Source organism: Podarcis cretensis (genome assembly GCF_951804945.1).
Source record: "Podarcis cretensis genome assembly, chromosome: 16".
NCBI lineage: Eukaryota > Metazoa > Chordata > Lepidosauria > Squamata > Lacertidae > Podarcis > Podarcis cretensis.
Window position 1 is genome coordinate 24,770,910 of NC_137186.1, and position 14,929 is coordinate 24,785,838.

A 14,929-nucleotide genomic window follows, 5' to 3' on the forward strand; every position below is an offset into this window, starting at 1 on the left:
AAGTGCTATGAAAAGGGCACTGAGGATGCAAAGACTCACCTGGCTCTGCCTCGATGTTGGCCATACCAAGCTGTTATTCTTTCTTCCCACATTTCCGGGGTCATCTGGTATAAGTTTATCACCTGAAGAGTGAGACACAAAGCCATCTTCAAATATCTGCAGGGCTGTCACATGGAAGATGGAGCAAGCTTGTTTTCTGCTGCTCTCGAGGGCTGAACCCAAACCAATGGATTCAAATTACAAGAAAGGCGATTCCAATTAAACATTGGGGAGAACTTTATGAGGTTAAAGAGCTGGTCAAACAGTGGAGTGGAATACCTCTCCTTCAAGAATTTTAAGCAGAGGTCGAATGGCCATCTAGCAGGGAGTCTTTAGCTATGTTTGCAGGTGTTCTGCATTCTAGGATTCTAGGATCTATAAAGTAGCTTAGCTCAGTGGAGCCCCACCTCCCTGCAGTTTTGTCTCAGAAATGGACAGTGCAGGCTAATGGTCAAAGTTGGACCATGTTTGAAATGCCACATCCTGCAGGATGGCTCATCAAGTGGTACTATATTGTCTTTGAGCCACTGTTGCCCAATATAAGTAACTGAAGCAGACAGACAGAGGCATGGACACTGCGCCTTACTTGCCTTTCCCAACCAAGGTATGCATCTTTGCATCTCAACAATGTAGGGAAACAAACCACTTCCTGTTCATCAAATGGCAGTTCATTACAATTACATTATTAGCCCAGGCAGACAGATAATTAGGCTTCTTCAAGCCCTAAAGCAGTCTACCCTCCAGATGCTTTTGGGACCACAGCTCCCATCAGCTGTAGCAGGCTTCCTCAAACTCAGCCCTCCAGATGTTTTTGGCCTAGCTAGCAGGACCAGTGGTCAGGGATGATGGGAATTGTAGTCTCAAAACATCTGGAGGGCCGAGTTTGAGACAGCCTGAGCTGTAGGGATCTGCCTTATATAGAGCCAGGGCCTCTGTATATCTAGCTCAGTACTGTCTACACTGGCTGGCAGCAGCTCAGATAGGAAATCTTCTCCAACCCTACCTGGAAATGCTGGGGATAAAACCTGAAACCCCCTGCATGCAAGGCAGATGTTCTGCCCCTGGGCTACAGCCCTTCCCCATCCAAGAGCCTTTGTGAAGAAGACCAAAATAATGGTCATTATCTTCAGCAGAGCTGGAGAGCCCAATCTGGAAAATGTGTTCAGGGAAAAGGCAATTCTGATGTTCTGCTATCATTTAACAGCCATCCCATGTCCAAGACAGCCAGCAAGCTGCTTTATGCCAAAGCAGACCAACTTGTCCCTCTAGCTCGGCCTACACTGATTGGCAGCAGCTCTCTGGGGATTCAGGCCCAACATGCTGCTTTCTGCCTAAGATCTGAGGCTTCTCCGCTTTTGCCCGTGTCCAACTGAGCAAGACGGAGCCTTACCCGCTTTGGAAGCAACTCTTCTTGTGCCAAGAAGCCACGCTTGTGAACAGTGGGGTCGTAGTCACCGTACTGGAGGGGAAAAAACACAAAACAGGGGTGTGTATTGTTAAAGCAGGGGGGTACTTATCCAGCCCTGGCGCACAAAGAGACAGAGACAGGCCCTGGTGCATGAAGAGGAAGAGATAGCTGTTAGGGAAGGCTCAAGGTCCCAACTCCCAAACTCATCCACTGAATGCAACAGAGGTACATCCGGCACTCTCGTTATACAGCTTCCGGACAATGCTGAAGATGTACCTCTTTACCCGGTTGTTGTTGTTTTAATTAATTGATGTATTATTATTTATCATATTTATTTTCCACCTTTATTTTTCCAGTACGCTCAAGGTGGTGTACATGGTTCTCCCCCCCCCCTTCATCCTCACAACAAGCCTGCAAGGTAGGTTAGGCTAAGAGATGATGACCAGCCCAAGATGAGCTTTGTGTCTGAATCTCCTGGTTTCCCAGGTCACAGTCCAACACTAACCATTACACCACACCAGTAACAATTAAATTGTCAATTTAGGTGCATATTTTTTAGGGCCCCTCTTATGTTTATGATTGTAAGTTGCTTCCAACTTTTTTTAAAAAATGCTGTATTTTAACGTCGTAATCCGCATTGAGACCTTAGGGCGAAGGGCGTTTGATAAATTATCTTAACAGACCAGGAAATGACCTTCTGTTTATTGTAAAGTTTTCTTTATTTAATTGTCATCAGACCAGAAGACAATTCTCTCCTCTGTTAAGGACAGCATAGTGCAATCCAACTATGGACTTTGACTGTGGTGGGGTCAATGCAGCTTCCCACCCCCCACCTCCAAGCCTGTGTTGGCTTCTTGCCTCATCCCAACCCCACAAAACCTTAAAATCAGAATCTCGGTTTTTAATTTTAGAAGAATTATTCTTTGAGCTCCCCAGAGGCACAGTGTCACACACTGCTGTACAAAACCGAGGGCATTTCAAAGCACACAAGTTTTCTGTACTCTCGTCAGAATATATTAATATCGTGTTTTTCATTTATTTCTCATGCAGAAGAGGAAGCAACAACTTCTTTTTTTTTTAAAAAAAGAGGATTTTTACAAGCTTTCAAGAAGAAGAGGAAGGGGGAAGATATGTTAAATGTTTTTTTCCCCATATGAGATGTCCTGCTGATGGCCTGTGCCATTCGCCCGCAGATATTGATTTTAAATCTTTTGTTTTGTTTTCCCACCCCCTGGGGCCAGATGGCTACTTGAGGATGGGCGATCAATAACAGCAGCGGGTACTGCAAGTAGCGAAAAATATGCACATATTAGGGAAATGCATTCTATGCAAGAGGCAACCATGCCACCGTCAGGAGAATGAAGAATAATAACACTATTTTTGCAAGAGATCATACACATTCAGCAAATCACTGCAGGCCAAGTTTGAGAAATGACAATGTGATCAAAAGATGAACAGGTACAGAACAGTGAATCCCATCCCTACTTGTGGGCAACCTTTCAGTGGCAGGCAGGGCTAAAAGTAAAACGTGTGCAGAGCAATGGATGCAACGCTTATGTTAGTAGGCAATGTTGCATGTTTCTACACACTCACACAAATGCACACTGCACACATCTCTCCATCCAGGGAAGGAAGAGGCATTGCCACAGTGCAAGGACATAAAGGGATAGCTCAGCTGGTTAGAGCATGGTGCCGATAACACCAAGGTTGCAGGTTTGATCCTCATATGGGACAGCTGCATATTCCTGCACTGCAGGGGGTTGGACTAGATGAGTCCCTTCCAACTATGATTCTATGATTCTATGTTCCATATGAGTCCCTTGCAACTCTATGATTCTATGTTCCATAGGAGTCCCTTCCAACTCTATGATTCTATGTTCCATAAGAGTCTCTTCCAACTCTATGATTCTATGTTCCATAGGAATTCCTTCCAACTCTATGATTCTATGTTCTTTATGAGTCCCTTGCAACTCTATGATTCTATGTTCCATATGAGTCCCTTCCAACTCTATGATTCTATAATTCTTCCAACTCTATGATTCTATGTTCCATATGAGTCCCTTGCAATTCTATGATTCTATGTTCCATATGAGTCCCTTCCAACTCTATGATTCTATGTTCCATAGGAGTCCATTGCAACTCTATGATTCTATAATTCTATGTTCCATATGAGTCTCTTCCAACTCTATGATTCTATGTTCCATATGGGCAAAAGCACTTGGAAGGAGGAACAGAGCTAGAGTCCCAAGGGGCCCCTACAGAGAGGCCTGCAGGGCTGCATTTGGCCCACAGGCCTGAGGCTGCCCACCCCTGGTGCAGCTGCAAACTACAGAGCGTGCACAAACTTAAGCACATCCGTGCATGTCCAAGGAAGCTGGAAGATTCAGAACAGGTAAAAGAAAGGACTCTTTCCCACAGCGCAGGGCTAACCTATGGAACTCATTCCCACAGGAAGCAGTGATGACCACCAACTTGGGTGGCTTTAAAAGAGGACTGCACAAATTTCTGGAGGAGAAGGCCCTCAATGGCTACTAGCCAGGATGGCTATGCTCCACCTCCACAGCTGGAGGCAGCCACATTTCTGAATACCAGTTGCTGGAAGCCACAGGAAGGGAGACTTGGTGCTCATAGTTTGCTTGTGGGTTTCCCATGGGGGCATCTGATTGGCCACTGTGAAAACAGGATGCTAGACTAGATGGGCTATGGACCTGATCCAGCAGTCTTTTCCTATGTTCTTAATATATGCATTTTTGTGCAACCTTCCCCCTAATATATGTGTTTTGTACACCATTTTTGGGTTGGAGAACTGTATCACAAGACTGGGAGGGTTGCGAATCTTGAAGGCTCACCTGTCATTTTGGAATGTGCAAATTTAGATAAGCATGCCCTAAATTGCATATCACAACGGAATTTCTTGCCCACCCCTAGTTCTGACCAAGCGGCTCTCCTGAAGTCTTCCACATCAATGCCAGTTCCAGAAGATTCCGCAACTGTTGACTTTATGCCGTTTTCTATAGCTTTCAGGGCACAGATCTTCCATACAACAGAAGCAAAATAGGATTCTGTAGCTATTATATGGGAACAAAAGTCTGACAACTATTTTGGCAGTACAGAGCAGAGGAAAATAAATTGGGCTGGGGCAACCTTCTCAAAGGTTTGAGTGGGGCGGAACCGCTCAGGGGAAAACACACAATGACTATCGCCAAGCAGTAATCTCAACATGTTTTCCTTTACAAAAAGTCTGAGGAAGGCTTTTGTGTGTGTGTAAATAGGGCTATTTTGTGTGAAGGAATCGTTTTTTGTTTCTGGGGGAGAAAAAGACCCTGCCTATTCTGAACTTTACTAAGTATATAAACACACACAGTACATATACAAAATTGTAATTATTACAATAAATCTATGGTGACCAGGAATAATATGGATACACACCCACATACACCCCAACCATTTTTATTCAGATTTTTATTTTTACTTTTACAAAAAGAAGTTGAAGATTGCAGTGTGAAGGAAAAGATACTTTAAATGCATGCCTATAATTGGTTAGAATGTGTGGGGGGGTAAACACCTTGTAAATTTCTTAATATGCAATGCATTTTCATCTTACCAATAAAGGAAAAGGTAAAGGTAAAGGGACCCCTGACCATTAGGTCCAGTCGTGGCCGACTCTGGGGTTGCGGCGCTCATCTCGCTTTATTGGCCAAGGGAGACGGCATACAGCTTCCGGGCATGTGGACAGCATGACTAAGCCGCTTCTGGTGAACCAGAGCAGCACACAGAAACGCCGTTTACCTTCCCGCCAGAGCGGTAACTATTTATCTACTTGCACTCTGATGTGCTTTCAAACTGCTAGGTTGGCAGGAGCAGGGACCAAGCAACGGGAGCTCACCCCGTCACGGGGATTCAAACCGCCGACCTTCTGATCGGCAAGCCTAGGCTCTGTGGTTTAACCCACAGCGCCACCCGTGTCCCTCACCAATAAAGGAAACGCCCTCATAATTTCCCTGGATTTTTTACAGATTCCAAACCAGCGAAAAGCAGGGGCAGAAAATCAGTCAAGATAAGATGCAACAGGGAAGACCAAGAAATTGGAAAACTGGAAGACAGAGAATGGAAAATCTTTAATATGGCAATTTGGCCCCAATGGACAGAGCAAGTACCGGCAACGAAGCAAATGTGGAAGATGATTTTGTAGAGCAGTGGCATGGGCTCATCCCAGGGTCAAGACCTAGTGAAACTGGGGCCTCAACGCCAGTATCGCAATAACTTTCCTGGAGAGATCTGGTATGCTGAGGAAACAGTGCACTGCTCTTCAGATTCCCCCTACGTATTTTAAAAATAATGATACAAAAGGTAGAATTGCATACCAAACCAAATATAAGCCAGTATTTGTGTAGTGGTTGGAGTGCTGGCCTGAGACCTGGGAGACCAGGGTTCAAATCCTCACATGGCCATGAAGCTCACTGGATGACTTTGGAACCATAACTGTCTCTTAGCTTAACCTACCTCGCAGGGTTGTTGTAAAGATAAAACAGGGGGGAGGAGAGCTCTGTATGCTGCCTTGAGCAACTTGGAGGAAAGGTGGGGCATAAATGTAACAAGGAAAAAGGCTTCTATGTATTGTGTATTTTTTTTACACGCTATTGTTATACAGTCATACCTCGGGTTACAGACACTTCAGGTTGCGTTTTTTCGGGTTACAGACCTGCCGAAACCCAGAAGTACCGGAATGGGTTACTTCCGGGTTTCAGCAGTCGCGCATGCGCAGAAGTGCTAAATCGCACTTTGCACATGCGCATAAGCACCAAATCGCAACCCACATGGCGCTGTGGGGTGCGAGTGTGCCTCCCACACGGATCACGTTCGCAACCCAAGCATCCACTGTACATGAAAAATAAAAAGTGAAAAAAAGCTTTCATCCATGTAAGCAAGATTTAGATGGGCAGCTGGAGACAGCAGCCAAACTGCCTGCCAAAAGCTCTTTTACCTAAATTGGGCCACTAAACAGCACCAAAATCATTACTCACGAGGGTTCATACGATCCATCATTTTGAGCCAATACCCTTCAAATAGCGAGAAGCCCAATGAAACTGTCAATTTGGAAATTAAGAACTCAAGCCAGATGCTCCCATAGAACACACAGAAGGAATTCAGTACAGAGGGCCACGTAACAGACGCCCCCTGAATGGGTGTTCCAAGAGAAGGCCATTTACAAGTAATATATCTAGATATAGATATATATGTACCGGAAATATTTTGATTCCATTTTGGCCCGCCAATGAAAGAGCTGCCAGCGTCCTGCCATCATTCACTTATAAAGCCAGGACGTGATTTCATGCAGTAATTAACCCCGGTATGCAAAGAATGTCCTCAACATCCACAAGGAAAGTCAGAGGGGAGGAGAGTCCTGCATGGCGGTTTTTTAAGCAAGACAAATGATCAAATAAAGCGAAGGCAGGAAGTCTGGAGTCCTTCTCAATCAGCCTCTATTTAAAAGTTTTGAGCAAGGATGGGGGGGCGGGACAACACATGCTACAGAGCTTGACAAGCAGCATCAACAAGCTGCCCACACACATCCTCAAGGCGGCAAAAGGCGTTCGGTGCGAGAAAAGAGGGGCTTCAAGGCGGAAGTGCCAAATTTGGAGCCGGCACAGATGCAAAAGGAAATGCCCCATCAGCATCTGACTCAGACTCCAATTTATGCAAGAAAGTTTGTAAGGGAACATCCAGGGAGGCGCTGGGCACCTGACAGCTCCCCACTGGTTTCGGTAGGAGCAGAGATATTTGGGGGGAACCCAACCACCAAGAGAAGGGTGTGGTCCAAAGCATCTCATTTATGGATGTAGACTACCTTGATTTCAGCAAGGCATTTGACAAGGTGCCCCATGATATTCTTGTAAAGAAGCTGGTAAAATGCGGTCTTGACTATGCTACCACTCAGTGGATTTGTAACTGGCTGACCGAACAAACCCAAAGGGTGCTCATCAATGGTTCCTCTTCATCCTGGAGAAGAGTGACTAGTGGGGTGCCACAGGGTTCTGTCTTGGGCCCGGTCTTATTCAACATCTTTATCAATGACTTGGATGATGGACTCAAGGGCATCCTGATCAAATTTGCAGATGACACCAAACTGGGAGGGGTGGCTAACACCCCAGAGGACAGGATCACACTTCAAAACAACCTTGACAGATTAGAGAACTGGGCCAAAACAAGCAAGATGAATTTTAACAGGGAGAAATGTAAAGTATTGCACTTGGGCAAAAAAAAAAAAAAATGAGAGGCACAAATACAAGATGGGTGACACCTGGCTTGAGAGCAGTTCATGTGAAAAGGATCTAGGAGTCTTGGTTGACCACAAACTTGACATGAGCCAACAGTGTGACGCGGCAGCTAAAAAAGCCAATGCAATTCTGGGCTGCATCAATAGGAGTATAGCGTCTAGATCAAGGGAAGTAATAGTGCCACTGTATTCTGCTCTGGTCAGACCTCACCTGGAGTACTGTGTCCAGTTCTGGGCACCACAGTTCAAGAAGGACACTGACAAACTGGAACGTGTCCAGAGGAGGGCAACCAAAATGGTCAAAGGCCTGGAAACGATGCCTTATGAGGAACGGCTAAGGGAGCTGGGCATGTTTAGCCTGGAGAAGAGGAGGTTAAGGGGTGATATGATAGCCATGTTCAAATATATAAAAGGATGTCACATAGAGGCGGGAGAAAGGTTGTTTTCTGCTGCTCCAGAGAAGTGGACACGGAGCAATGGATCCAAACTACAAGAAGATTCCACCTAAACATTAGGAAGAACTTCCTGACAGTAAGAGCTGTTTGACAGTGGAATTTGCTGCCAAGGAGTGTGGTGGAGTCTCCTTCTTTGGAGGTCTTTAAGCAGAGGCTTGACAACCATATGTCAGGAGTGCTCTGATGGTGTTTCCTGCTTGGCAGGGGGTTGGACTCAATGGCCCTTGTGGTCTCTTCCAACTCTATGATTCTATGATTCTATGTCCAAGGAAAATGGATTTACAGTTCCGTGCAGTTGAAAATACTAAAAATTATGGGGAGGGATCTTAACAGATTCATCAGTGCATCTCCAGGGTCCATCACAGATTGATTATGGGGCTAGGTGGATTTCAATCAGTATGTTTATTATTGCTTCTATAATCTCTATGCCACCTTTCAGTATAAGACACCTGATGCAGCATGCGATCAATCATCATCATAAAATTGCAATCAATCCATTAATCAATCGAAGCACAGAAACAGCAGGCACAAAAATCGATGAAATTCGGCACAGCTATGAAAAACATGTTGCAATGCGTAAGAACATAAGAAGAACCAGATGGATCAAGCCAAAAGCCCATCTAGTCCAGCCCCCTGTTCTCACAGTGGCCAACCAGATGTTTGTGGGGAACCTGCAAGCAGGACCTGAGTTCAAGAGCAACTCTCCCCTCCTGCAGTTTCTAGTGACCGGTATTTAGAAGCATGATTGCCTCCCACTAACGGAGGCAGAGCATAGCCATCGTGGCCAGTAGCCCTTAAAAGCCTTCATGAATTTGCCCAATTCTCTTTTAACATCATCTAGGTTGGTGGCCATCACTACCTCTTATGGGAGTGAGACGAGTAGAAAATGTCTTTGCTCAGTGCAGTGGTGCTAAATGGCACTGCCATTTAGATCATGGGTAGGCGAACTAAGGCCCGGGGACCGGATCCGGCCCAACTGCCTTCTAAATCCGGCCCGCGGACTGTCCGGGAATCAGCATGTTGTCCTTTTATTTAAAATGCATCTCTGGGTTATTTGTGGAGCCTGTCTGGTGTTTTTACATGAGTAGAATGTGTGCTTTTATTTAAAATGCATCTCTTGGTTATTTGTGGGGCATAGGAATTCGTTAATTTTTTGCCCCCTTCTAAATATAGTCTGCCCCCCCCACAAGGTCTGAGGGACAGTGGACCGGCCCCTGCTGAAAAAGTTTGCTGACCCCTGATTTAGATCCACACTTTGTGAAACCACACTGGGTGACCTTGAACCAGTCCCTATCTCTCAACCTGACCCACCTCACAGAGTCATCGTGCAGCATAAAATAAGGAGGGTTAGAAAAACAAGCCCATTTCCTCAAGCCCCTTGGCAAAGAATGCAAATGACTTGCTTCCATCCAAACTTGGTGCGTGGTGGCCCTTTTGAATAAAAGTATTATTGTAAAAAAAAAGGGGGGGGTGCAGACCAGCAAAGATGGCAACGCTCACTTAACCAGCAGCAGACGACGACACAGTTGAGCTCACCTGACCTCTGTGTCATGGGCCAGGAGTCAGCTTCACCTGCTGAACAGCAGCCTGAAGGGGGAGAAGGTGGAATGACTCCACCTGCAGCTGATCAGCCTTCACAGAGAGAAGGTACTGATGAGAACCAGCTGGCTTTGGCCTTCATAAACAGAGCACTCAGCAGCAGCCAGGTGCCGCAAACAATGCCTGAAGTTCCTGGCTCTTCCTTGCTGCTTCCTGCTGGATCCTTGGCTCCCTGATCTGGACTTTCTGACTTATGGCCTGGACCTTTGGCTCTGTGATCATCTGGATTCCCTGACCTCTGTACTGGACCCATGACTCTGTGATCAACTGAACTCCATGACCTCTGGACTGTACCCTTGACTCTGCTACCATATGGGTTCCTTGATCTCTGGACTAGACCCATGACGCTGTGATCATCTGAACTACATGACCTTTGGGCTGTCGGACTTCGTATGTAGATTCTGCTCTCAGGAAAGTGTTCCTCAGAGACTCCTAGCCACTGCTTGCTGAGCAACGAGATTCAGACAGGGCTGCAATACTCTGATTGGTTCTGTTGCTGTTGCTTTCCTGGGAGTAGAGGAACGCCAGCAAGTTCAGCATAGTGCAAAGGCACTAGCAGAGCCAATCTGTTGTTCCTGCCAGTGCATTTCCAACACACCAGCAGTAGGAGTAACAATGCAACTGACCAAAAGTGGTAGTAGAGTTTTGCTTTCAAACTGGATATTCTATAGTCCTAGCAAACCTTATTTTGACATCTTTAAGAGGGACATTTTTAAGAGGTAGACTTCTATCACTGAGCAGCCCCTCCTTGTATTTCTCAGACACATTAAGAGAGAGACACCTTCCTTCACGAATCCCCAGAAAAGGCACCTTCACAGCAGCTTTGCAATAATTCAAGTTTAACTGACTGGAGAAAAGTCAAAACCATTTTTTAAAACAATAATAATAATCTTTAAATCAGCTGACAGCCTTACTTATGGGTTCAGAGCACGGTTAACAAATAGCTCGGGAGTGATTTACCCACAGCGAGCCAGGATGAGGGATTGGTGATTCAAATTTAGGAAAGGGGGGGGTGGCTGTGAAAATGAAGGATAGCATACATTCTTCAAGATATGTTGGCTTGCGTAACCTTGCAAACTTTTAGGAGAAAAAAAGCACATGCAGAGAGCGCTTTTCAATTAAACGAGATATTTAAAAGTGTCACGATAACGGTTCTTCTTGAAGGAACACTGATTCATGTTTGTGTTTTTACTTGTAGATTGTCTTTCTATCACGCAAACATCTGGTTTCGCTTGCACCAAATAAATTTGTTCACATTTATATTCAAGATACCAAAACATTATTAGTTTCAGAAATAACAAATAGGGGGAGGGGGAGGAGCAGCAGCGCTGGAAGGAGCTGCAATACTACAAAATCCAAGGGGCCGTAACAGGCAGAGTCACTTATGATGATGACTCACACTTTTAGGAAAAGGAATTGGTGCATTTATTGCTTTGAAAAAAGGGTGTTTATTGGGCCTTTTTTTAAAAAAAAAATGCCACTTTTTTTAAACACCTGCCCATGAGCACAATGGCATGAATGTAATACAGCTGGGGTGGCTAACCTTCAGTTTTGGGGGAGCTAATCTGACTCATGTTGACTGGGGCTGATGGGAATTGTGGTTGGGGGAAGGCTGTGCTACACCTTTTGAAAGAGGGAGCAGCAAAAGTAAGCGGGGAGTCTTTGGGGAGGGCATGTAGGGTGGGGACACTTGCCAGAGTGCCAGGTCTACAAATTTTGCCCTAAAGGGCAAAGGTCTGCGCTGCTGGCACCAGAAGAGGGGGGACAAAGTAGAGAAAGTATTTCTTCCCTTTGTGCCCCACGCAGGCTTCTGTGGAAAGACCCGCCTCCTTGCCTGCTCCAGGAAGAGGAAGGAGAAAATGGCAGCAGCTTCCAAGATGACGTGGATAGGCCATAGCCAGCCACATCACGCACATGTTTTAGCAGGAAAATAAAAGAGGAGTCTGGCCTTGATGTCAACATGGCATGGGAGAAAGGGGGGGGGGGAGATGTGCCACAGACCTGCAGCCCATGTCTGGTCATTCCATATGTTAATGACCAGGTCTCACTTATTAGAAGCAGGGAGGTGGCCACCCACCTAGAATCTTCCAAGTGCCCCTATTTTCCAGGGACAGCCCCGGATTTACAGAAGCCGTCTTGCTTCCTGATTTGATCCTGGAATGTCCTGCTTTTCCTTAGACAGGGGTCAGCAAACTTTTTCAGCAGGGGGCTGGTCCACTGTCCCTCAGGCCTTGTGGAGGGCTGGACTATATTTTTTGGGGGGTGGGAAATGATTGAATTCCTATGCCCCACAAATAACCCAGAGATGCATTTTAAATAAAAGCACACATTCTACTCATGTAAAAACAAGCTGATTCCTGGACCGTCTGTGGGCCGGATTTAGAAGGCAATTGGGCTGGATCTGGCCCCCAGGCCTTCGTTTGCCTACCCATGCCTTAGGACGTCTCTATTTTCACTGGGGAAATGTTGGAGTCCTGCGACCCCCAAGCCAAGGAGATAAGTAACTATACAGCCTTTAGAAGACATTTGAAGGCAGCTCTGTACAGGGAAGTTTTAAAATGTTTAATGTTGGAAGCCACCCAGAGTGGCCGGGGCAACCCAGTCAGATTTACAGTAAATTTATTGTTGTTATTACTGTGGAATAGGACGTTCCTATTTTCCTCAGAGAAACATTGGAGGCTGTGCCCACCTTTTCTAAGAAGGGAAATGCAGGATCCGCCACACAGGGTGTGGTTTTGCCACCCCTCTAACCTGCCACCCGGGGCACATGATCCCTCTCGTGACACCCACACACCCCCAATCTGCATCTGGCCGCTGGTGAGAGGGTTAGTCACCACCGACAAGCAGATTTACAGAACCACCCTGCCTGCAGTTTCTCAAAAAGATGTGCATGACAACATTATATTTCCAGCCACAAGGCCAACAGATGAAATAAACGAACAAGAGCTCCTTTACAGGAAGAAGAAATGTTATACAACCGTGTGCTGAGGAGAAAACACACAAAGGAATGACGATTTTGGAGCTCAACAGGTAGAAGACGGCGAAGTCTGCTCCAGAGAGCTACTTTTCTGCCAATTAGAGTTGTTCTACGCACCCCCTGCTTGAGAACATGATGCACAGGCAGCAAAAGGAGACTATCAACGCTCACCCGTGTGGTCTAATAGCAGGATGGTGCACAGGGGCTCAATACATTGCAGTCTTTTGTAAACACTTATTAAGAGACTCATCTTCCTCTGCGGGTCAGTTCCCTAAATGAAACGACTTCTCTTTTTTTGGCTAAGGAAAAGGTAAGATGCATTAGTCACCAATCGTTGGAGCCGCAAAGAATACAGCATCAACAATAAGCATTTATCAATATTTATGTCTCAAGCATCGCCTTTCTACACAACTGCTACCCCCACAAGCAGTGTTCTTTTCCTCTCGTTTTTTAAATGAAATGACACAAGAGGCGGTAGGCGGGTGGGGAAGCAGTATAATCAGTGAACATAGTAAGCTATGAAGGTTTGCTAGGTGGGGGCAATGCATGAATCTGCCCCCCCCCCACACACACACCACTGAAGTTGAAGATGTGGAGAAGCCATCGATGGAGATTGCAGCAAAGCCCTGAGATGCCACACATCTCATCTTCGACATAATGAGGTATCTGACCACATTGCCAAGGCGAGTGCTGGCCCTTCGGCAAAACGAGGCCTGCTGTATGGGCACGATCCCTTCTTTACCCAGTAGGTAAATCTCCATCTCCCACAAGTTCCAAAGAGTTCAGAAGCCCGTTTCACTGAAACTCAAGAGCAGGGCTTTCAGCTGTGAAACGGCATCCCTGTCGGGATACAACAGGCACCTGCTATCGGCACTTTTCTGGCAACAAGTAGAGAGTTGTTGTTTTCCGACAGGCTTTCCTAGCTGGATAAATAGGTCTCTGCTATGAGTATCTACTTTTTACATTTATCTGCTGTCATTTCCTAAGATTTTTTTTAAAAACTGTTTTTATTGCATTTTGGACACTGCCTTGAGACATGTGGGTGGAAGGCGATAAATGATGGTGGCGATATAGGAGATGAGAACTCTGAGGTTTCTTCAACAAAGCATCAAAATGAGACCAAGGAGCTGCACCTGTATTGCTAGCCCCGCCCACAGCTGGCCTTGGGCTCCGCCCATTGCCCGTAACAACTTAGGGTCACTTAACCACGTTATACGCCCCCCTAGAACAATTCAGTCTGTGGAACTGGTACTGTTACAGGTACCACATGATATGCGTTCCCCATTGGTAGGAAACTGACCTTTCAGCTTTGCTTCATCCACCCTTTGGAACTCCCTGCCTATTGATATCACTGTGCTCTTTCCGGTACCTACTAAAGACATTTTTTCTTTCAACGAGCCTACCCAGATATGTAGAATGATAATGTGTGTTTTAATCTGTTTTTTCACTGATTTCTTTTTTGAAAGTTTAAAGTTGCTGTCTTTAAGTGTATTTATGGATAATTTAACTGTTTTATTCTTTTTGTAAACCACTTTGAAGCTGTTGAGTTTGTTTGCTTTTTGTTTGTTTTACAGTCCAGTAGTGCATAAATTTTATGAAAACTAAAATAAAATGGTCATTCATGCCGCTGTCCTTACCTTGGCTTGGACTGCGTAAGAGGCAAGGAGGACAGATGCCTCTGGGGGACAGGAAATCTTCTCATCCAATATCTGCTTCTTCACCTGAATAAAAAAAATGCAGGAGCTATAGCGCAGCTAAGAAAGACAACTCCAGCAGACGGCCACAATGTTTTTCAAAGCGTCTACTCCAGAGGTTGGCAAGGTTTTCCTCGCCTGGGCCGGTTCACTCCAGCGGAGATCCCTCTGTGGGCCGAATCGCATGCGCGCCCGTGATTTCCAGCGTCTGCACAGATGCAATTTTCAACGCCACAGAAGCGAGTCGCTGCCCTGCGCCAATTTAGCACAGCAAACAGGGACTCGCCAGGCAGGTGGCTCTGTTCGGGGATGGCTCGTGGGCCGGTTAAACAATCTCCGTGGGCGGCTTGTGGCCCAGGGGCCTTTGGTTGCCGACCCCTGGTCTACTCTATGTATACAACCAAGTCTGGATCCAAACCCAAATTGATACCCCCCCCCCGCCCCATTTAAACATGCAAAATATTGTTTGGCACAGCGAGG

General features: G+C 46.0%; 1 protein-coding gene across 4 annotated transcripts in view; it reads right to left on the bottom strand.

Moving 5' to 3' along the window:
* NF2 (NF2, moesin-ezrin-radixin like (MERLIN) tumor suppressor) overlaps positions 1–14,929 on the bottom strand; it is a 95,391-nt gene that overhangs the window by 54,284 nt on the left and 26,178 nt on the right. For all 4 annotated transcript variants that reach the window (XM_079956773.1, XM_079956775.1, XM_079956772.1 and 1 more), the window contains exons 4-6: positions 14,393–14,476; positions 1,430–1,498; positions 40–122 (exon numbers count right to left, since the gene is read on the bottom strand). In XM_079956773.1, the coding sequence (XP_079812899.1) occupies positions 40–122; positions 1,430–1,498; positions 14,393–14,476 (236 nt within the window). The remainder of the gene's footprint in view (positions 1–39; positions 123–1,429; positions 1,499–14,392; positions 14,477–14,929) is intronic.